Consider the following 24,795-nt stretch of genomic DNA (forward strand, 5'->3'; position numbering starts at 1 on the left):
ACAATGATTAACCTTAGTCAGCAAGGTAATATATTACATAACTCCCGGTGGCGATTTTTTTCCCAAACAGGTTTGCAATTGCGTGTAAATAGGCGCTCATGATTGGTCGGAAAAGTTACGTCATCACGATAGAAACTTTCACTTCCAGATAACCAAAATGTCTGCATCCATTCGTTGCAACGAAGATATACCCGTTCAAAATTGCCCGAAGCGTTTCGTTGTAGTTGTGTTTGGAATTGGTTTAGACACATTGAGCACACTAGTGTGTTATGATCATCTTCTTTGATCGAAGTTTTCTGTGAAGGCATTTAGTCGATAACAATGCACAGTGAAATGTTCGTACAGGGTACATCACACGTGCGCTGGTGGCCTATATGTATTATGACTGTGTACACAGTGCAGTGACGGAAAAATATACTGTAGCATGGTGGGCTCATAATTGACGCATTTAATTAAGGATTTGATCAAAGATGTATATCAAGGAAAAATCCAAATCATTCAACTCTATGTGTTTTTCATATGTGTAGTTCCTCAGAAATGTTATGATCCCAAAATATTTAAGGTTCTGTGCTTATGCAAAGTACAATTGAGCAGAGTTTGACCACAAAATGTCTGCCGTGTCAAGTTCTTTCATACCCCTAAATTGACACATTCGTGGATTAGCTAACTGTATTCCAGGCCTTAGTATACATCCATTGATTTAGATGTTGTTTGCTATGTTCTGAGCCTCTAAGCGCAGACAGGTCAGGTCCCAGAGAGTAGTCTTATCATATTGAGGTAACAGGGGCGTATCCAGGATTTTCCAATAGGGGGGCGTCAGGCATGAATGATCGCCGTCCTGGGGGATGGGTCTAAGGGGAGGGGTGGACAATTTTTGCTTTCGAAGAAGGGCTGAAATGCAAAATGGTGCCATATATGATCCATTTTTCGACCTTAATAATAAGCAACATTTCCAGTAAAAATGGACACAAAATGCACAATTTAGTATGGCTGGCATGTCACTTAGTGTTTGTAAAACTTGTGACCGACTGGGAAATCTGGTGATTGCCAAGTTTCACCATCAAAGCCTTTAAGAAATTTATGAATTTTACTTTAGTTTATCAATGATTTACAACATGAAGTTGAAGTTGAAGGCATTGAGGCGGTCTTCTAACATGGTACTGCGAAGCTTCGTCTTGACTTCTGCTTGCTCATTTTTCAAATGTTCACCATCATCTTTGTTGAACGTAAAATTAAACAGTCGAATAAACGTGGCTTGATAAACGGTTGAAACTTCGAACCGGAACGGAAACACTCACCAGCGCATCGTGCATAAAGGTGACTGACTGATTTCTTTCCCTACAAAGATGGGGGCATTGAGTAATAAACCGCTGCAGTTAAGGTTTAGCCACATTCTGATAAAAAAAATCTGTGACATTATAGGTATTCTTTTAATGTCAATTATCAAAAAATAATTTAACGTATTTAACTATTATCTGGAAAAAATGTACAAAAATTGTTTAAGTATGACTTAAATATTTATAACATAGGCATAATGAATGCTTTTATCTGCAAGATATTTAAAATCTTGTGTTCAGTGTTGTTTGCAAAAAAAGGGGTTTTGACGCGAGCGGTCGTTGCCTAAAAATTAAATACTATAATACTATACGTCTTATCGTGTTAGCAAAGTATGATTAGTAATTTGAAAATCGAGGTCAAGAAAAATTGTACACAAAAAATTTGAGGCATAAAAGGTCAGCAGAAATAAATTTCGTGAATGGACAAGTCAAAATTTTTGCCTAGATAGAGTAACCTCACGTGTTATGCACGGAGCTATTATGGGCTTCCCTGAGGCAGCCCAGAGGCCTTATACACGCCCTGCGCTACGCGATAATACAAACACAATTACCATCTGTGTTTCTAAAACTATTATGCCGCCGAACTTCGCCAGAACCTTTTTTTTTGGCAAACAAAAAATAAAGCATACGGGAAGGGGGGGGGGGGGGTTGAGCGATCACCGACATCTCACATAAAGGTCGCCATCAATTTTTTTTTTTGCTAAACTTTTTTTTTTTGGTGACGGCCAATAGGGGGGCGCGCCTGTTGCGCCCCCCCCCCCTGGATACGCCTCTGAGGTAATGTTGGTTATTTTTAGGATGTAAGATTTCCAAATGCCCAAAAAACGTGCAAAACTGGGGGGAGGGTGTTATAAGCTTAAAAAATACCACAATTTGGTCGGCAAATAGCTGTAATGGATTCAAACTCATGAAAATGTAATTCTGCTTGACTGCAAAAAGTTTAGGTGGCCTGCTGTATCGTTGCTAGTCATAATTGAAGGTGCGTCAATTACGGAGGTGCGTCAAATGTTAAGCCTTGACTATACACTAAACTGTTTGCGTATATTCATTCAAGACTCGTGAAGTTGTTTTTAGTGTAGGCCTACCCATTCCACGAAACGAATTCCGATTGCAGTAGAACGGCTCACAAATCTTGAATAACGTAAACACAAACCCAATATAATGTAGCGTATGTATCATAAGTAAGGTCAACATGTGATTCAAGCATTAAATGTAAAATTAGGGCGTTTGATAGGAAACCCCGTAACTAGACTTAATTAAGTGTCAGTGTGTAACTCAGTGCATGTCTTCGAACTTCGAAGCGATGCCCATTATTGATGCTTACGTCACGAGCAATCTGATTGGCGGAAAACTCCGTAATTGCAAACCTGTTTGGGAAAAAAAATCGCCTCCCGGTGACCACTGAGGTTATTGCTTTGTAATTCTCTGAACACCTAGGAAACAGGTGACATTCGTTTTTACTCTAAAGTGGATATTCTAACAAGGATATAAAACAGAGTGGGACCACTGACACAACAGCTATGTTCAGCTCTAATTAGCCTTCCAGTAATGGAATTGTAACATCTTTTAATTATTGCTTATATTAATATGTGACGTTTTTTGCTTTCTTGTGATTTGTTCTGCGCCTTTAACTACAGCATATACAAATATATATGATATCTGAAGTTAATTAGTATCCTCTGAATAGTATCATTATAATTAGTATCAATTTAAAAAAATCAACCCAAGATATCTGTAACAGTTGTACTCGTGGAGTTAATCTTGAAACCAAGCAACCATGAATCCAAATTAAAACCCCTACCCACTTGTGTGTGTCTATTATTTTATTTCTAAATATTCAGGAATCTGTGTTAAGTTCTTATCGTACTCAGCAGACGCAAATTCTTCATGCACTGTGATAGTTGTCGTATATTGCGTTGGGTCGTAACTACTGCTGAAAAATTCCGATTTGTTTACAATGTTTATGGTTCTTCGTATCGATGGAAGGGGTCGATTCACATTATTACTAGAATTAATAAGTCCTTCGGATGTTGGTAAGCCCTCTCTAGAACGCAACACCAATCCAATAACAACAACAGTAATTGTTACCAGTAAGAGAAAGCCCAAGTTCTAATGGCCTTGACGCTGTTTGAAAGAAGAGTGGCCAAAGAGCTGATTTAATAGTACAGATCTGAGAGATCTAATAGTTATTCGATAAATTCATTTTAATCCATCGAACGAAATAACATGAAAATAAAAATACGCAAAGAGCTCTACAAGTTTCCGGTTGTTTTTCCGTTATTAATTCTTATGTTCCAGTCGAATTAATAACGGAAAAACGCAGTACACCATGAACACAATATTCTATACACTATACATTTTTAACGTTCAGCCTAGTAGTTTTGATAGGTAAATACCATAACTAATTTGTTAAATTACTGAACGTGAGGAGACGATTCGTTCTGTTTGTCAAGTGTCTAACATTTTCTATTAACTTTTGTTTGATAAATATCACCACTTCTTATGTAAGCATGTTTTTGATGTTTGATTACAGCAATGAATGACATGATTAAAAAAAACACAAAAAACTACTAATTATCCAATTGTCAATCGTTGTTACTTATTCCTATTTGTCATCATACTTTCATTTGGCAACTGTAACTCGAAAATCACACGAACGTCTTTGATGACCTAAAGTATTATTGCAGGAACATGAAACCTGTAACATTTGATGGTCTTTGCAAATTGTGGAAGAATGTGGCAAACATTGAGAAGCAAACGACCAACTTGTGGATTCCTTGCAGGTCAAGAGAATGTATATGATATATGTTCTTGCCGCCTTGCCGCCATGGAGGATTGAATCAATCCAATTATCTACAAGATACAATAACATTGACAGAAAGAAAGCAGCCCACCCCACCCACACTAACGCAACACAGTTTTCCATGGAATCTCACAAGTAAACTTCACTTTCTATCTAACCTAGAACCTAGAACTATCTAACCTAGAACTTTGGAACTCGTTCAATTTTGTTTTTTTAGTTTTCAAAAATTTAGGTTTCAGTTTTAAATATCTTACAATGGTTACACATTATTTCAATCGTTGTTTCAACTTTAACACCACCTGTCGCAATTTATACTAAGCAACAAAATAAATATGGAATAATTATACCTATTAATCGTAATTTATTCCTAGTAATACTGTTAATACAAGCTGGTAATAAGTTAGTATCGTTTCACATGTTGTCATTAGTCAGGTAGTGCATTTGTTCACAGACATTGTGATCTAAATATGTTTTGTGCTTTAAATGTTTTAATTTGGGCAGCTGTAAACAGCTGCTCTACAGAGTGTTACATGAGTGAGAATACATTTCAGTAGGAACTCTAAGCGTAAATAATTCCTGAATCTCGGAACATAAACCAGGCAAGCTATAAACCCAACTTTGAATAAAAACTTGATATATGATTTCCGGGAATGCTATAAGCAATTTGATTGGTTCACCCGACAACCTGAAAGTGTCGTACCATAATTACGAGTTCATGCATGGGCTTGCAGACTGAATTCGTCTCTTTCAACGCCCGATAAAGCACAGATAGAAGTTTTCAACCATCACATAATAGCTGAGGGTCTGGTCTGTCATGAAGTTTAGATTCGTAACTAGAAGAGGAGCAAGTTTAGCATACTGAACCTGATCCTTCCGTCTGCTCACTCGAAGTAATATACATACATAATTAGAGAATTTTCTGAAATGCTTTATGTCAGCTTCAATCCTCCATATTTTCACTTTAAATTACGCTCTTTCACATAAAGGCATAAAGAAAACATGACGTAGTGACTGGAAATATGCCAAACCAATCATTGACCTAGGTCATTTAATTTTTTTTTTTTTACGGTAACCACTTTCGAACAGCTGCCCATCATCATGTTAATCATTCTGGTATGATACCTGACAGCAGGGGGTAGGAGGCTTCCAAAAAGTGGGGGCGGGGGGGGGCACAGCATCAGAGGGGCACTTTCTCATTCCACAACCACCACTCGTTATGACATAAGCCGATACACACCGGCCATATCACTTACATTTTTATGATGTGTTAGTATGCTATCAATACTATTGATTGAAATAGTGTATTGTTAACCATTCTACAAAAACATATGGTATACCATTTTAAAACAACTTGTACAGACTAAAACTAAATAATTAAAATCAAATATTAAACCGAATAAACTGGCTAAAGATATCCAAAAGACAGTTCTTCCTCAAAGGGGCACATTTTATTTGCCAGTAGGACGCATTTGCTACTTTGGAAAAAGGGATAAGGGCACGTGCCCCCAGAGCCCCCGGCTCCTACAGGTCACAAAGTGAAAATGATCGCAACCTTAAAATCTGAAGTCGCATTTGCCGTATTCCAGTGATCTTTGATATGATAAATTCTGGTCATTTGTTTTATGCGGAAGTAGCATTATTATTCAATGCAATTGAAATGAAAACCACCTGCAGTGTCAAATGTGTAAATGAAAGGCAAAGATATCAGAACATAAAGCAACCATAATGTTTTAATGCAAAATTGATGAATACTGTCATACCATAAATATTGATTTTAACATGTGTTAGTATAGCATTCTATGAAGAAACTAGAAGTTTATGAAATACAAAACTCCTGTTACTTTTCATGAAACCAGCAATGCAAGTGTACTTCCCAGCAGTGTTGAAGTCAAATTCTTTTTCCCAGTACCAAATACTTCCGAGTACTTTGGTAACAAGTAACAAGTACCATGTTCCAAGTGCTGCTTTCTAGAATCCGAGTACCAGTGACCGAGTACAACATTTAAGAAGCCGAGTACCAAGTACGACTTTTTTTCTCATACGAGTACTTCTAAATAATGTTTGCTTTCTTAAAAAAAACAAACAAGAAGATTGTGCTTATAACAGAACCCTGAATCTGATGAAGCTTGGATTTGTAACTGTTTGCCAAACTCAGAATGTTCAGTTCGACGCAAAAAGTCAAGTCGGACTCAAAATCAAATAACATACCTATTAAAAATGGTGGAATGGTTTAAGGTAGGGGGTGGGGTAGGGGTTGGGTGGGTTGGGTTGTGGTGGGTGGGTGGAGGACGCGTCTCCCATCCCCTACATTTGCATGTGATGCTCGCTTCTCAAAGTTGCGGTTGGTTTCGCCAAAGAGTCTCCCCAAGGTGTTTCCTTGTACTCTCCGGTACTGCCACTGAGACTGGGATGATGTTTGCACGGAATGGATCTTGCTTCTTCGAATTCTGTGGCGCTATTATTATTTTATTAACTAGTCTTAGCGGCGTCTAATGACGTTTAGCTTACTCAAACTTGTGAATATTGCCCTCTATTAAGACATTACTATATCTTTTCAAAAGTATATGTAATTGTTCAATTCATATCTTTACATTTTGACAAATTGATCAATTACGTACATTTTTGGGCATGATAACCCCTTTATTTAGTTGCTAAATTGTAATTTGAATAATTCAACATTTGACAGAAAGTTATCAAATGTTAAATTAACATAACTTTAGTGTTTGAAACATTTTTTTGCTAAAAAGGTAGCTATTCATTTCGAAAATTTGCAAGCGAAATATGAAAAACATCTCGACCTATAGTGTATGTCGTTTGCAGGTTTTGAAACAAAATTTTACATTGATCCACAGAGGTAAAGAAGAATAATTTACTGGATAGGTAAATTAAGTTTTGTTTGCTTTCCCAGTTGCTATTTTTTAATTAACAGGAGAGCAACGTTGGACTTTTCTTCTTTAAAATGTAATAGTGATCTCAAAGTTGTTCAATAAACCACTACTTATGCTACTTTAATGGGAAGAAAATAAAATGTAGTTAAACATATTATTTATTTTATTGTAACTATTAGATGGCATCGGAACGTTTCTATAGTAAACACCATTCCGTCCCGCATGCACTTATTGCACACTGTAAGACTTGTTCAATTTTGACAGTATCTACGTTTCGTCAAAATTCTTGATGTTGCCCTGCGCTTATATTTATTTAACTTTATAGTCTATTTTCTGGACAATACGTCTAGCTATTGTTGAGTAGCTTTAGAGACTGTCATTTGTCCATGATGTATATCAGTGACCTCCCGAGCTGTGTTTCCTTGTCTCCAGAGAAACGAGACGAGCGCCACCATCAACAGCTCCTACTTCTTACACCATAGTTATAACCATACACAATTTGCCCTGTATGAGATACTGTCCATGTTGCACGCTATATAACTTTCTTTCGCTGTATGGAAGCTGCTACCTTACACTCATTATCTCCAGTATTTGCAAACTGATACAATTTTACCCCCGTTTTCAGTCTTTTTTTTTAATATTAAGGCGAAATATAAAATAACTATCTGATCCTTGCTAACCTTTCACCTCAAACCAATGGCCACCTGTTATTTTGATATTTACGTTCTTCAGCAGCACAGCTTGGTTGAAACTGGCTTGTTATTCACCATTACAATGTATATCACTACATTGAGACTTTGATATGTGTATCTGCTTCCATTCGGTTACTTCCAGCTGCAATAGACCGCTTGTACAGGTGACATATTATAAACGTTTATTGAGACTTTGCAGTGGACACTAATATTTGGATTGTATTGGTTTACCTTCACTTAGGATCATTAATAAAAAAAACTGACAGACCTGTTTAATAAAAAATTAATATGGTTTTGTCATCATCGTTAGTTAACAGTTTAATTCAACCAATAAAAGAGTCAAGATACAGCAAAAACAAAAAATGGATAACACCTTCACTATGCAAATGCAAATTGATCAGTGTCTCGATGTACACAAATTGATACGAAACGGTAATAAAATGTAACTGTATATTCACACCAAGGTTTAATAATGCTTATCGAGTTATTATACCCACCCTCAAGGACAGTTAATTTTTTAATTATATTTCTGAAATTAAAATTGTATTTTCTCTGTTATTCTGCGACAAATGGTGACTGTATATTAATTTACGGTTGAACTATTGAAGTATTTTTACGTCCATAAACTAATGTTATTTTACAGAACGAGCAGTGAAAGAAAATTTAAGGTGAATGCTAAAGCTATATAACGCTTTCCTGTTATTGTAGCCATAAAACACTGAGAAATTATGCAAGCGACGTGCCACAGTAATACTACGTCAACATTTTACCTCTTTATTTACATTTTTTTTGTGCATTTATTTTGTTTGCACATTGTTAAAGTAAAATATAAGCTGATATGAACTCGAGTGAATTTGTGTCCATCACGGCCAACCATGCAAGAGGAGGTAAACAACTACGTCATGTATACGGCAAAGTACTGCCCACGGCAGGAGGGACTATCGATATAAATCCATTTGCCCATACTGTTAGTTTGATACCACATATTCTTGTTTGTCATAGTATTGGCTGACTACTTTATGTGTACAATGAATATGCTGCCTTTCTCTCGATCAAACCGATTATTCTTAGAAAAGTGGATATCATGGAGTCAGACAATAAAAATTGACTTTTATTATTGATCTTGTCAACGCGTAACCTCCCCTATACCTTGTTCCTTAAAATCAATCGATCCCGCAGCTCTACAATGAAGTGAAATAAAAGGCTGGATTTTTTAACGCCTTATTTTGCCTTACGTTTACAATGTTTTGTAATACCCATTAACGTATGAAGAAGTTTTTCTTCCTGGTAGGTTCGCACGAAAGAAATAGGAAGCTTCAGAAACGAGTGGGACTCACACATAAATTCAAATCCCGGTGGAGGCTGGAAGCTTTTCACTGTTCTGGATTTTCCAACTCATACGTTTTCAATTATATATATAGATATAAATATATAAATATAAATATAAATATATATATACATATATATATATATATGTATATATATATATAGATATAGATATAGATATATATATATATATATATATATATATATATATATATATATATATATATATTCATCGAGTTGGCAAATACATAACGGTGAACAAATTTCCAATCTCCAACAGGGGTTATATGCGGACACCCTAACCAACTAATCTATGGACGCTAAATATATATCCAGAGGTTCGAAACCGGTAACAAAGGCAAATAAAGAAATATATAATAAAATTTTAGTGAGTTGAAATATCCACCCTCCACCGGAATTCGGACCCGGGCCTCCCGCTTTATATGGCGAGACTCTATATAGGAATCATTCAGTTAGTTTTACTACTTCGTGCTTGACTTGTCCAGTAAATGTAGTGTACAGTGCAAAGTAGGCTACCGTGAAAGTTAACATGGTTTGTCGAAATTAAATTCCTTCATTTGCTTCCGAGTGATTGTAAATACTTAAAACTCCTCAAAATGGAAGACTATGTGAGTACATGCCATGCACAAATTTTCAGCCTCAATCATGAACCCAGTACAAACATTCATTGTTGATTTGGCAAGTATATCAGTGTCACCCGCCTGGTCTCTAAGAGGATTATGTAAATGTATGCGTCATTTGAAACGACGGTTATGATTTGAACAGCGGAAACATTTGATTCATTGCACCAAATTTAACGTGAACACGTTTTTTTTTTTTTTTGAACTTTGAACCAGCCAGTATATATCGGTATATCAATCGTTTTACAGTTAATATTACAAAAATCTGAGAGCTATACTAATCATTCAGATTGATTGGCAGAACAGATGTATGACGTTTCTGTCCTACTCAGTGACTACACTACAGGGTCAGAATGATGGTGTTTTAACCTACAACGGATTAAGGTACATTTGCTATTGCAACAGCGCAATTGACTTATGGTTCGGAGAACCATAATAGCTGCTCTTCACAAATCGATTCCAGGAGGCACACCATATAGTAACTCCTATTCCAATCAATCTTTTGCAGTTGTCACAAGCGGCTCTTTTCAACAGAAAGTTTTGGAGTTTGGCGATAAAGTATCTTTTGCGTTTCGGTTGTTTCTGAAAGTTATTTCTTGTGGAGAGAATTTATATATCAAACCAGGTATTCGAAGATTCAAACTTTCTTATATTTAAGTAATTGCAGTATATCATAACGCTTAGCTCCCATACAGTATAAACAATGGTAGTCCATTGCTTGGTAGTGTTCCATGCATAGACATTGACCTTCTTAGTTCTTTCAGAGAAGTTAAGTTAAAACTTTTGAAAATGTTTTGTTATATTTTTAATTAGCTTTAATTAATGTGCAGACAGTCTCTCTTCTCAATGAGTAAACAGTGACACAAGAAGATTCTTAAAAGTGTGGGTTGGGGGAGGGGTAGAAAAATGTGTGATGTCTAGGGTCTTCACCAGAATAATTTTAGTTTTGTTTACTGAACTGTACGGATTCACCTCATACACCAAGAGAACACAGTAACTATTTGGTAAATCGTAAAGTTTTGTACCACAGTGAATACTGGGTCGTGCTGAGTAAATGTGTAATCCCAAATATACTTTCAGACAGGATTTGCTGGGATTACACATGTCCTAAGTTCTGACTGCAATCCTAATAGTCTATGCTACTGATAAGTTCATCAGATTTATCTGCACGATCCAGGTTTTTGTTTACTGTGGTACAAAACTAAGATTTACAGTAGTTACTATAATCTCTGTGTGAATCGGTGGACGAATTTCGATGTGTTCAACACATTTGACATTTGCTATTTGTAGAAATGAACCATCGTACCTGTTAATTAGCATTTAGTATATTGCGTTGTTTAATTTAGCCAATATTTCTCACTCTTCTTCTGTAATATTATCTGATGATGCTAACTTTTGTCAGTGTAGAAAATGTCGGTACTTTTTTAGTCCCCCTCCTCCTCCTCCTTGCCCTAGAACGCTCTCTGAACATGTTACTGGCGGCATACCTGCTAATGAAATGAACTTACGATAAAAATGAAATTACCAAACTGCGTAAGGACCACCAATGGTCACATGAAAACGAACCAATAAATATCTGCCGGACTTATAATTTGATTTAGTGATGGCCATACTTGATTTAAAGGGTGTGAAGACTCGCGCAAAAACAAACGTCTAATGTGACACGAACAAAACGTCACTTGCAAGCAACGGAAAGTTAACTTTTTCAGATGGCCGCAGGCGGTTTGGGGCGAGTCTTCAATGCCTTTAATTCGGGAAGTGTACACGTATGAATGTAATGTCATTATCGCGCTACATGACTTCAAAGACATGGCAATCATTATCAACAATCAATATCTGCTAAAGCACCATACTTGGCAGATTTGCAATTTGAATTTTCCACAGTTTGTGTGTGGAATACGACATGTGAGAATGTTAAACAGTTGTTGAATATTCCGATTTCTGCTCTTTAACGTTTCTCTGTGGTATGTCGATGGTATAACCAAGTTGCAGCTCGTTCTACTATTTTATGGGTGCAATTTTCGTGAGCAATGCTGGGTCAGCACAATTCAAACATGGTATCCACAACATTTAATTAGATTTAGCCAGGGGTAGGAGCCGGGGCGTGGGGGCACGCGCCCCCACTTTGTTCCAAAATAGCAAATGTGCTCTACTTGCAAATAAAATGTGCCCCTTTGATGAAGAACTGTCTTTTAGATATCTTAAGCCTTTGTTAATTTTGATATTTTATTTAAATTATTCACGTGCACCATAATAGTATTGATAGCATACTAACACATCATGTGATATGGCCGGCGTGTATCGATTTATAGCATAACGAGTGGTGGTTATGAAATGAGAAACTACCCCTCTGATGTTGTGCCACCCACCATTTGGAAGCTTCTTAAGCCCCTTTAATTAATACTGTTTTATTTAACGTTTACGTGCGTATGCTGTTGGTTCATTGTTTTTGCAATGAGGCATAGTTTTACCTTGTTAATAACGTACGTTCATGACAGTGTTTCCACATTGAAGGAATACAACTTTTTACATTGTAACAAATTATGTCTGCTAAGAAGGAACATGTAGGCAAGGGAATACAAAGAAGACGGTAGGGACGGAAATCACACCGCTAACCCTCTATGTCTTATATTTTCGCACAAACAAATTAATAATCTGCTCAGAAATAAGATCAATCAAAACAATTTCTCAAAAAGAATCTTAGCTGCGCTTCTACATAGCTGCTGCTCTTGTTCTTAACACGTCTCACTCTCAAATATTCAGCTAAGAGACTCCAATTGCAACGAATTGAGAACCCACACAATTCACATTGATCTACACTCGATCATATCGATCTACAGAGTCAATTGTCATAAACTAACAGCAAATTCGTATTTGGCTTTTCCCCCATCGATTTGGCAGCCAATTTCGCCGGTTGCGCCATAGAGAACTGTTCACTATATACTCGTAAGATCAGCTGTTATTGCAATGTTTTATTCCCTTTAATAGATGGAACGACCGGGATACAAAGACACGAATGAGGATATCTTTGGTGCAGTATTTACTGACGATATCGGTAAGAAGCGCTGCTCCAGTAAACATGACGCCAAAGACGAAGAGGAATTACAAAACTTGAATGTCATCGTTCAAAATGAGAAGGAGCTTCCTGTCGAAGATGATGAATCTCAGGATATCGTGTCCATTATTTGGAATGTGAGTCTAAATGCCAATAAATATGTAAACTATGTAGTGCAGGTACTTTGAATCAGAATTTCAATTTTCAAGATTTGGATACCGGAGACAAGTTTAATACCTTGTGTAGGTGTTACATAACACATATTATAGTGAACGAAGTACCGCTTCAAAATCAATCTATAATCAACAGGCAAGTCACTCAAGTAGATGCTTGTCCACAATACATTCATGTAATTACATTTAGCTGCTTGTCCAAAATACATTCATGTACTTAAAAGTAGCTACTCGTCCACAATACATTCATGTTCTTACAATTAGCTATACTGGTCCAAAGTAAATTCATGTAATTAGAATTGTCCACAGTACATTCATGTAATTACAATTAGCTACTTGTGCACAGTACATTCATGTAATTACAATTAGCTACTTGTGCACAATACATTCATGTAATTACAATTAGCTACTTGTCCACAATGTATTCATGTTCTTACAATTAGCTATACTGGTCCAAAGTACATTCATGTTCTTACAATTAGCTATACAGGTCCACAGTACATTCATGTAATTAAAATTAGCTACTGATCCACAGTTCATTCATGTTATTACAATAAGCGACTTGTCCACATTACATTTATGCACTTACAATCAGTTACTTATCCACAGTACATTCATGTTCTGACAATTTGCTAGTTGTCCACAAAACATTAATGTTCTTACAATAAGCTCCTTGTCCACAATACATTCATGTTCTTACAATTAGTTACTTGTCCACAGTACATTCATGTAATTACAATTAGTCACTTGTGCACAGTACATTCATGTTCTTACAATTAGCTACTGGTCCACGATACATTCATGTTCTTACAATTAGTTACTTGTCCGCAATGCATTCATGTAATTACAATTAGCTACTCGCCCACAGTACATTCATGTAATTAAAATTAGCTACTTGTCCACAGTAGATTCATGTAAGTACAATTAGCTACTTGTCTACAGTAGATTCATGTAATTACAATTAGCTACTTGTGCACAGTACATTCATGTTCTTACAATAAGCTACTTGTCCATAGTGCATTCATGTACTTACAATTAGCAACTCGTCCACAGTTCATTAATGTACTTGCAATCAGCTACTTATTCACAGCACATTCATGTTATGACAATTTGCTACTTGTCCACAATACGTTTATGTTCTTACAGTTAGCTGTTCGTCCACGATACATCAATGTACTTACAATTAGCTACATATCCACAGTACATTCATGTAATTAGAATAAGCTACTTGTCCACAATACATTCATGTAGTTACAATTAGCTACTGGTCCACAGTACATTCATTTTCTTACAATTAGCTACTTGTCCACAATACATTTATTTACTTACAATTAGTGACTTATCCACAGTACATTCATGTTCTGACTATTTGCTACTTGTCCACAAAACGGTTATCTTGCAATTAGCTACTTGTAAGTTGTCCACAATACATTAATATTTTTACAATTACATTAATTTTACATTAGTTACTTGTCCAAAATAGATTCACGTTCTTACATTAGCTACTTGTCCACAATACATTCATTTTCTTACATTAGGTACTTGTCCCAATAGATTCATGTTCTTACATCAGCTACTTGTCCACAATACATTCATGTTTTTACATTAGCTACTTGTCACAATACATTCATGTTCTTATAATTAGCTACTTGTTCACAATACATTCATGTTCTAACAATACTAAACTCCGTTTTTACAATGTTCCCGGTACTAAGAAGTTAATTTACACGAGTTGTAACTCGAGTATAGGGCATTCATGGTCCTAATCCATTATTTTACTAATAGATAAATATCTGCATCTTGGAGAGAATATAACAAAATATTGATGGACTAGCATGGTCACCCCCCCCCCAAGTTCTTCACATGAACAATCCGAGTACGCGAACAAAATCAAGATAACCCGAGTACTCCATGTCTGAGTCCCAAAGGTGGACTGATACAACCCTCGTCCCAGTGAGTAAGCTCTCTCATCAGGGAGTTGTTTCCATAACAACTCCCTGCTCTCATGTAGCTCAGCAATCCGTCAACTTGTATTGGCAATTTTCTTACTTTTCTTCAGGCAGTGTGGTAGAAGAATTTGAAATGATTGATCTTCCCATAAAGGAAAACAAACAGAGGCAGCGATGTTAAGTCGTTTTGCTGTTAGGAGTTATTACAACTAATTCCAATGTTTGTAGTTGGAAGTCATTTCAATCGTACCAGAAATAATTTACTTACTTCACTTCACGCTTGACTGTTTAAAGTTCTTTAAGGTTGCCATGGGAGCTAACCAATTAAGAACGAACCAGGAATAACAGGAATAACAGACAGGAAGTGATTTGTTTGTGTGCCCTAGTTGTATCCTTGCAACTTTTTGAATTTACAAAAGATGGTTAGGTCAGGTGGACTTTTCTCTCGAAATTATGGACATAAATACACCCAGTCATCCAAATTCAGCTACTTTTTCAAAACCTGATGATCGTTTTGTATATGTAGGTTAATCAGCTTAACCAGTTAAATTTAAATTACATTTAAAACACTGACTATGGGATCGCCTATATATCTTTCAAGGTAACTTGTGGCAATTTGGTTCACTGAACTAACATAGAATGACCGGGTACCTGGAAGCACAATTTACCAAATTACTTTAGCTGTAGCACTAAGATATTTGAAACAAAATATAAGCTTTGTAAACTTAGCAATATGAATGGAATGCATTAAACATCTCTGATAAATAGGAGTTGTATGTATTTGTTAACGTTCTCATTCAATGCAACGATAATTATTAAAGCAACCACAAATGTATTATTTGGAAGGAAGGGTATCTAATATTGGCCAGATCCACACAGACTGATCACCTCAACTGAAAGTGAAGAGTTATCGTACTTAATCCTAGGTCATTGGGTATACCCACTTACGTTTGAATATTACATCATTTCTTGGACGGAATGACGAAGAGTTACAAGGTTGAAAGCGGCAAAGATATCGTTCTTAAGCCTACATTATCTAGTCATGAGTTACTATCACATATATTAACCAGAATCATACATATTTACTATTTATCCTAAACTTCAGTTTTGTGGGTAAATATGGTTCCTAAACCATTACGAGAATAAGCGTCTCGATCAATTTAATCTAATGATATTACACATAGTATGTAAACTCATAATCAAATATTTCTCTTTCTGTTCATTTCTAGATGTTTGACGAATGGACAGCTGTGTATCGTGCACGAGTTCAACGAAGAAGAAAGTTACTCCTCTCTTTTCTGCTAGCAATTTTAGCTTTACTTTATCTGATTGGTCTATTGTACGCAGCTGTAAGGAACCTTGAAGACGCATCGGTGATGTTAGTGTTAACTGGACTTGTCTTCTCTGTTGCAGTATATTACATCCTTAAAGACAAATTCGGTGAAGCTATCTGGAAAAATATCTTGGAAAAACCATCTTACATTTTCTATGACCTCGACAGCAAATTCAAATGGTAATCTTTATCATAATAATTTTAACATACGTCGTTTTCTAGCATTCAAATATGTCAATTTATGATATATGTAAATGTATAGTCAATTACATTAGCGGAACTATCGAAAGGGCAACGCAATATATATCGGTAGAAGTATTAGTGCCAACATACGAAGCGGGCACGGGTTCATGAAGTTTCTTTATCACACGCAGTACATCACAGCCACTAATTTAAAACGGTCATGTTTGCAAAGTGCTATCTCAAATGCTATGCAAATCTCAACGCAAATGATAAAATAGTGATAGTGTACACTTTTCATTACTTGCATTTCAACACGTTATTTTTAGCTATTCAGTAATCAAATTTTCTACAAAACTTATAAAACTGAGTACGAGATGTGCTCTTGTGGTATTGCACCTGTAATCCCGTTTGATATTATAATCGAGCTGTGTTTATGGAAGGTGCGTGAGTAATACAAACAGATAAATTTTTAGGATTGTTCGTAGCAGACACATTTTTTTTCTATTTTCTAAACCATTCGTCATACAGGTTTCTTTTCCTCATCTTTGCTGCGATCGTCTTTGGCATCGCAGTCTACCTCTGTCGACATAACTTATATCAGCTCAGTTCTGGAGCTGGTCTCATTGGGTTTATGTTCATTATGTTTATCTTTTCCAAGCATCCGAAAAAGGTGAGTAATACATTAGCAGAGTACAGAAATATTCTTACAAATAAAGTTAGATATGCGAACGAACTGTAATATATAAAAATGACCATGTAAAATAAAAGAGAGTTACGCCAGTTTTCCTCTTTCAACGATAGTGGTTGAAATCAAAATTGTTGTTATTGCTACAATTTACTGATTGGAGAGTCATATAAATTCAATAACGAAGAAGTTCAGAGTTAAGTAGTTCGTATATTATGTAGTTCATACAAATAAGTGGGAGATAAAAGAACAACTCATTCCCAAATTTCAAAATCAAGATTAAAATCACTAATCTCGTGTAGTTCATAAGCAATCGGGAGGGTCCGGGTTCGATACCTGGCCGGATCATGGTAAGGTGGGTTTTTCATCCAAGAGCAATCTACGGTTTTCCCATCTGAAATGACTTTCTAAATTGCTAAGATTCCAAAATTTGAGTTAAAATGTTGAATTCGAAGTCATCCAACTTGTAAATTGCGGGTTTTTCCTACACTTGTGGTCTTAGAAATAAATTTTGTTCATTACATTTTGTTGTATTATTATATTTAAATGCATATTGTATATTTGTTATGAATGAACATAGCGTCTTATAGAAAGTGTGTTATATTTTATAAGACAGTTTTCCCTACAGCAGCCTTTCAATTGCCCAAGATCCAATTATAGGTTCTTATTTGTCCAAGTAGCTGTTACATGAATCCCATCTTGTTTTGATATTCTAAATGTACGTTGATACCAATGCTGACGGCTTGTGTTACAAAGCTCAATTATTAACAATTCGATAAATGTTTACTTGTTTTGTTAAAAATTATGAATTAAAATACACATTAAAACACAAATGTCGACATAAAATTCTTTTGCACAGTGACCAAATTTAAATTTATCTCTGACATATTTTTTATCGATGCAAATGCCCCCCCCCCCCCCTCATCATTGCCTACAGACGTCCAATCAACCAACGGGACATTCTTGTGCGTGCTGCTGTTCTACCTGTAACGTCTAACCCTACAGCCATTCAGCATGGTACTTTCAAATGTGATCGTACTTCGAGATGCATCGTCTGCAGCTACCACATTGTTGAATCCAATTCCATCACCAGCCACAGCATGCAAATCACACACAAGACTAAGGTTCACATTACTTGCACAGCGTCTAATGTCATCCGTCCATGGAGTGTTTTTACCTCCATGATCTGTCTGATCTCTTGTAAGGTTTGCGGCATCCAGTATGTTGGTGAAACCAAAACCACCCCCAAGAAGCGGTTGTATATTTACATATCAACATTCAACACCATGAAGACTGAATCTACGGTTGGAGAACACGTTAACCTTCCCAACCATAGCATTAATGATATGTCTTCACAGGGGACTGAATCTATAGCCGTCCTTACCTAGTGCGAATCAGCAGAGAGAGTATGTGCATGCAACGCCTTCGCACCATTCAACCTCATGGGCTCGATAAGAAGGACATGACTTACCTTTCTTTTGCCCCCACCCCATCTCTCCTTGTTCCCTCTATATCACCCCCTCTTCTCCTTAACCATTTTTCTCCACACTTTTCTTTTTTGTCCTTCTGCAGTTTATTACCTACCCTCTTCCCTTAATCTCATCTTTGTCCCTCTTCCTTTCTCCTATTCCCCCTGTTGATTTATAATTTCTCTCCGCCTTTTGTCTAATAATCCTCTTTCTTCAATCTCTTTTGTGTTCACCCTGCTCATTAACATATCTGTATTCTGTGCTTCTATTTTGTACCTTCTAGACTTGTTTTTCAGCCTCTGGAGACGATCCTGCTAGGATCGAAACGTCAGGCCGACTTAATTTACACATATTTTGTTCTTCAAAAAAACTGTTATACGTGAGCTTCAAGATAAAATTATACATTTTCATGTTATAAACAGGTAAAATGGAGACCAGTCCTTTGGGGGGTTGCCTTACAGTTTGTATTTGGGTTAATCATACTACGGACTGAAATAGGCTACAATATCTTCCGCTGGCTTGGAGATCTTACACAAACCTTCCTAGACTTCTCAGAAGCAGGTGCCAAGTTTCTTTTTGGAGATCCGCAGTATTTGGACCATTTCTTTGCCTTTAAAGTAAGTACAGATCGTTACTACTGTCTTATGAAATTTCATATCAAACATTTCAAAATCTTTCAGAGCGCCATTGCTTTCCATTTCCCAGGAGACCTTGAAGTAAAATCATAGACATTTTAAGACACCTTATTTTTTTGTTTTATAACACCTTAGTTATAGAAAGTCATCTTCAGATCACACAGAGAAACAAGCAGCTGACATTCAATACATGCAGAAAGGTAAGGATGTACAATACCCCACTCACACTTTAGAGAAAATGTAGTATAGTTAACATCACATATTAAGAGATTATTAATAATATAACACTTTCAGGGACCATATGATTCATCTACACCATTGGTTCTCATAGTGGTCCCTGCCGCCCTCCTGGGGCGTTGGGAAGTCTCAGGGGGCGCTGAATGGTACGGGGCACTGATTTTAGGGTCCCCGACGATTACGAAACAACATTGCAGCGATTTAGGGCACAATAAGGCTTCCAGAGGGACTGGGAACCCCTTAAAAAAAATACTTATTGTTGAGAGAAAATTCATCATCTTGTAGGGAATGTAGGTTATTTTTTTAATTCCTAAATGCATAACTTTGGACAGTCTGATTGCTCGTTTCAGCGGCCGACTATGAACTGTAGGTCGAGGGGCGCGGGGGTAGGGGAGGGGGCATTGGGATAGTTCAAGATGGTTGAAGGGGGCAGTCGTCTGAAAAAAAGTTTGAGAACCACTTATCTACACCCTGCAGGTGATTGTGATTCTGATTTATATAACATAACATCAGATTACTTAAAGTCGAATGTACACTGAGATTATAGCCTATCAGCAAATATTTTAGGAAAAGAGCAAAACATTTCAACTAAGTTCAGTAAAAACGTTGCTATAATAAAGGAAGGAAAGTCCTTTCAAAATCTTCCGGCTAGTATACACTGCAGTTGGCCTACATAATAGCAAATACCAAACACCGAAAAGTTGGAAGATTACTACACCATGCAACAGGTTTATAGATGATATTAGAATTATGAAATACTATGCAACCTTTCACATTCTTATTGGAAAGTATGTGTGTTTGTGGGAGGGACAGACCTACTGTAGCTTAAGTTAGATTCAAATATTGTACTCTCTAAACAAATCTATACTGTACTCAGGTACTATTAAACAACAAAAAGGATAAAATATGATATGACACCCTATGAATTAGCCATTATGTAACAAAACGTATAAAGCCGAGCATGTTATAGGTCAGGTTAAAGGCATAGCAGTTAAAACATGGTGATTAATACATTGACTCACCAGGGAGCCCTGTGATCTAAGAAGGTCAGGCTGTATTATAGATGAGCTAAACATTGACTAGCAAAGGCAAATTAGACCTAGCCTTAGTTAAGATCCGAAAAACCAACTTGTGATTTAGGCAGTGTCGGTTAGAACTCTCCAATTTATGTATGCTAAAACATGAACTTTTTACCAGAATATACGACAGACATGAATTAAGGTGGCAAACAAGAAGATGGTTGGTAAAGTATGATGTTGAGAATACCGTGAGGCCGAAGTTCTTATCGCTGAACTCTCGACTACTCTTGAATTTACCTGTGCTCTACGGTCTAACTGTTTGCTGTTTTATGTCGAATCAACTGCGTCATTAAAAAGGTCTAGTCTAAAAAATAAGCTGCCAAAGAGTTCCTTCCTGAGATTTCGCTATCTTGATTCCTTTGAGAGAGATGACCCATTATGTTTGATCTCTAACTTTCACCTGTAAAACAGCTTACGCTAAAATTACTACATGAATGTCAAAATTACTATTTCGACACAATCATGTTAATCTGCTGCTGGCTGCATACTGTCGAACGTTGCAGATGCTCGTCACGGTGTTCCTCCATAACATTGCCAAGTGACGTCACATTCGTGGCGTCAAAAAATAACCGTTCGGATCGCTGCAACCAGCCTACGTGACGACTACGCATATTTAACGTAAAAAAATCAGAGATCCTATCTTTCTTTTATACCTGCAGGTACTACCGATTCTGATTTATTTCAGTTCCTTCATATCAATCCTATATCATTGGGGAATCATGCAATTATTTATCAAGAAAATAGCATGGTTAATGCAGAAGACAATGCAAACGTCAGCCTCAGAATCATTAAACGCAGCAGGAAACATATTTGTTGGGCAGGTAATTAACATATTTAAACGCATTAATTGATACGTACTGTCATGCTTTGTATTTCTAATACTCTTACTTAAATTCTGAGTAATTTTGCTTTTAATCCCTATTCTTCCTTAAAGTCGAAGGTTTAAATGGACCATTTATTACTCAAATTAAGAACAAATATTTGATTATGAAAATTCGTTATCTGCTAATTATATTTGAAGATTGAATAACTCCTATAGAATAGTATTAGATATTTTCATTATTTTGAAAACAAATATTACGTTGAATTTTCGATATGTTTGTGTCCAAAAGTTCATAGTAATTTCATTAATAGTATAGTATTGTACGCACCTCAGCTCTGACTCGGTGGTCATATCGTTTTCATCTCTTTCTATCTTTAGACAGAGGCGCCGCTATTAATTCGACCAATGCTTAAAGATATGACGAAGTCTGAAATCCACGCTGTAATGACAGGCGGGTTTGCAACCATAGCCGGAGCGATTGTCGGTGTTTACATCTCATTCGGAATAAGTGCATCTCATCTTATATCAGCTTGCGTCATGTCCGCTCCAGCTGCTCTCGCAATCTCAAAATTATTCTACCCAGAGACGGAAATCTCGAAACACGTTGATATCGACAAAATCGAACTTCCAAAAGGGTATGTTCAACCTCTGACGTAACCAGCACTGGGCTTTAGGACTGATAAAATGTCATCAAAACTTTCCGAAAAGTTAATTCCTTATTGCAATTTGTAGTACAAATTACTTTGCAATTAACAGGACACCAAAACAAGTATACTGCAACTTTTCAAACCCATTGTATTTTGAAATACATGTGAATAGTCAAATGTTCACACTTTTCAACATAATTTACTCTTTATTCAAACAGTGAACAACGAAATGTGATCGAAGCGGCATCGCATGGAGCTAAAATATCAATCCCGCTGGTTCTGAACATTGCTGGTAATTTAATTGCCTTCCTCTCACTACTGGCATTGTTGAATGGCATTATCAGATACATAGGTGGCCTTCTTGGATCGGATGAGCTCTCATTTGAAGTAAGATTACATCACCTCCTGAGACATTATAAGTAATAAACAACGTCCACGCCGTACGAGGTCTTAGGAATCTTACGCAAACATGCATTCTTATGTTCATTACAAATTATAGATATTTGTTCAAAAAAGTGTAATGAAACAATAGCTCTTGGCGAAACGTTATTCTTTGTGTTTCGTGTTTAAACAAAACTATGACACAGCCTCAACGATAACAAATAGATGGCGTGGGAGAGGAAGGTGGGAAGGAGTGGATGATGTGAAGGAGAGGGGAAGGGTAAGGGGAGATGTATATGTATATTAATCACGCTTAATCACCAGTACCAACAGTGCTTATTTATTTGTAATCAATCGATTAGAGACCAAGAGCTTAGAGTTCCTCGTAAAGGGCTGCACCCGATGGGAAGTTCCACATGGGAAAAGGTTCATGTGGCGCACTGTATTACACGGAGGGCGACTGTTTGAATTGTGCTCACTTCAATATGCGGGTGTGACGAGTTAGCAATGATTTAATGTAAGAATTGTTGAGAAGGCCTACCTAGACTATAAACATTGAAAAAGTTGTCGTTGGTCTCATTTGTCACTGACTCTGCCACACTTATTCATTCAATGTTACAGTTCTTTCTTCTTATCGAAATTGATTGACATATTTTATATATCGATGATTAATGTTGATTTATTTCGATTTTCAGCTCATCTGTTCCTATATTTTCATTCCTGTTGCCTTTCTGATGGGTGTCGAACCTAAAGATTGTCGAATTGTTGCCGAGCTCGTCGGGCTGAAGACCTTCTTGAACGAATTCGTAGCCTACCAAAAACTATCGGAATATATAAAAAACAGAGAGTTAGAAACTGGCGAGTACTTAACGGTATGTTCTGCTTATGTATCTTTGTAAACCATAAAGGGAGAAATAATGCTGAAATGAAACTTTGTTTACGTAGATTCAGAATGTTGTGTGTTACACAAAGTGTATGCATAGGAGTTATGATAAAATTCGATAAAAACCTTAATGGGAGAGCTGTATTTCACACAAAGTTATAACATTCAATAACTTTACGCTTGCTTAAATGATTGTCTGGTCGCTGAAGTTCCTTGCTTAGCAAAAATGCTGAAACCTCCTGAATCTTTAGGCGAAAACTACATCATCGTAGCATTTTCTTCGAAGATATGAATGTTCCAAATTTTGTTATATTTTGTACGTGGATCTGGTTTCAAGGCTAATTTAACAAGTAATTTAAAATATCCTAAGTTCCACTCTTTGTCAATGACTTCTTGATACATAAAAAGAAAATAAATCTCAATATTATTTATTACTATACTTCACACAATTCGCACCAGGAAAGTCAAAACTATACAAACGGGGACAACAGTTTAAATTGAAAGTAAATCATTATTTGGAATTGTTGGACATTAAATCGTTTAATGGACATAATATTTAATACAAAATGTGGGTTTTTTTAACCTTACACTATTAAAGATGTAGAAACAAAACAAAAATAAAGTCAAAGGTAATAAAAATAATAATAATAATTAGTCTTATATAGCGCAGAATCCAACCTAAAGGTTGCTCAATGCCCTTATGTACTGATCAATAGCCTCTCTTTCCTTAACACATAATAAATAATAAACAAATTGCCAATTTAAGAAATGGAAGTTAAAGAAACAAATGTATTGGTACCTTCTCCTGCACATTCCTCGAGACAGACATGACAAGAAATAACCACTTTCGAATGCAGGGGAAGGGATGAAGGTTGGTGTTGGAATGGGCATTATGGATGTCTCATCTCAGTAACAAACGGCCTGCCCTCAAAGAAGACCTTATACTGTTTCATGTGCAATTGAAAAAGACTAAAAGGCAAATGAGAAAACGATGTTTACCTGGCCTCTTTGCTCTATTTTTTTTCCTTATTTTTAGATTCGGTCAGAAATAATCGCAACATATGCATTGTGTGGATTTTCAAACATCAGTGCCATCGGCGTACAAATTGGAGCCCTTTCAGCAATGGCGCCATCTAGAGCAAGTGACTTTGCATCTGTTGCAATCAGGGCCTTAATTGCTGGTTCCGTAGCGTGTTTTATGACTGCATGTATTGCAGGTAAGTAGAAGGAAAAACTCCTTCATCAATCATTTTTCTACAAGTAATTTAAGCTGAATAGTCTTGCACTTGTAAACTTGTAAAATATTTTAATGTTATGTTATTAAACCTTCGTCAGTAACTCCTGGCTCTCATTCGAGGAAGATGGAGTTATTCACAAATGTGTCACAATCTGATATTCACACAGTCAAGTTGAAGATAGAAACCGAAGACAGTCTCGCCCATATTACCAGGGCTGAGACGACATTATCACCATGTCCATTTCACAACCAGCTAGGTTTTTGGGGGTTATTAATTCATATTTAAAATGGATCATATTTGTAACGACTAAAGCAGCATTGATTGTAACAAGAATCTTT

At 36.4% G+C, this 24,795-nt stretch overlaps 1 protein-coding gene across 2 annotated transcripts in view; it reads left to right on the forward strand.

Annotated features, from left to right (window-relative positions):
- Nucleotides 1-9,977: 9,977 nt before the first annotated feature.
- Nucleotides 9,978-24,795, forward strand: part of LOC139967971 (solute carrier family 28 member 3-like) — a 33,810-nt gene continuing 18,992 nt past the window's right edge. For both annotated transcript variants that reach the window (XM_071972233.1, XM_071972224.1), the window contains exons 1-10: nt 9,978-10,312; nt 12,676-12,879; nt 16,094-16,377; nt 16,909-17,050; nt 18,957-19,151; nt 21,145-21,306; nt 21,687-21,943; nt 22,174-22,342; nt 23,032-23,208; nt 24,256-24,436. In XM_071972233.1, coding sequence (XP_071828334.1) covers nt 12,676-12,879; nt 16,094-16,377; nt 16,909-17,050; nt 18,957-19,151; nt 21,145-21,306; nt 21,687-21,943; nt 22,174-22,342; nt 23,032-23,208; nt 24,256-24,436 — 1,771 coding nt within the window. In that variant the 5' untranslated portion in view covers nt 9,978-10,312. The remainder of the gene's footprint in view (nt 10,313-12,675; nt 12,880-16,093; nt 16,378-16,908; nt 17,051-18,956; nt 19,152-21,144; nt 21,307-21,686; nt 21,944-22,173; nt 22,343-23,031; nt 23,209-24,255; nt 24,437-24,795) is intronic.

Source organism: Apostichopus japonicus, chromosome 1 (genome assembly GCF_037975245.1).
Source record: "Apostichopus japonicus isolate 1M-3 chromosome 1, ASM3797524v1, whole genome shotgun sequence".
NCBI lineage: Eukaryota > Metazoa > Echinodermata > Holothuroidea > Aspidochirotida > Stichopodidae > Apostichopus > Apostichopus japonicus.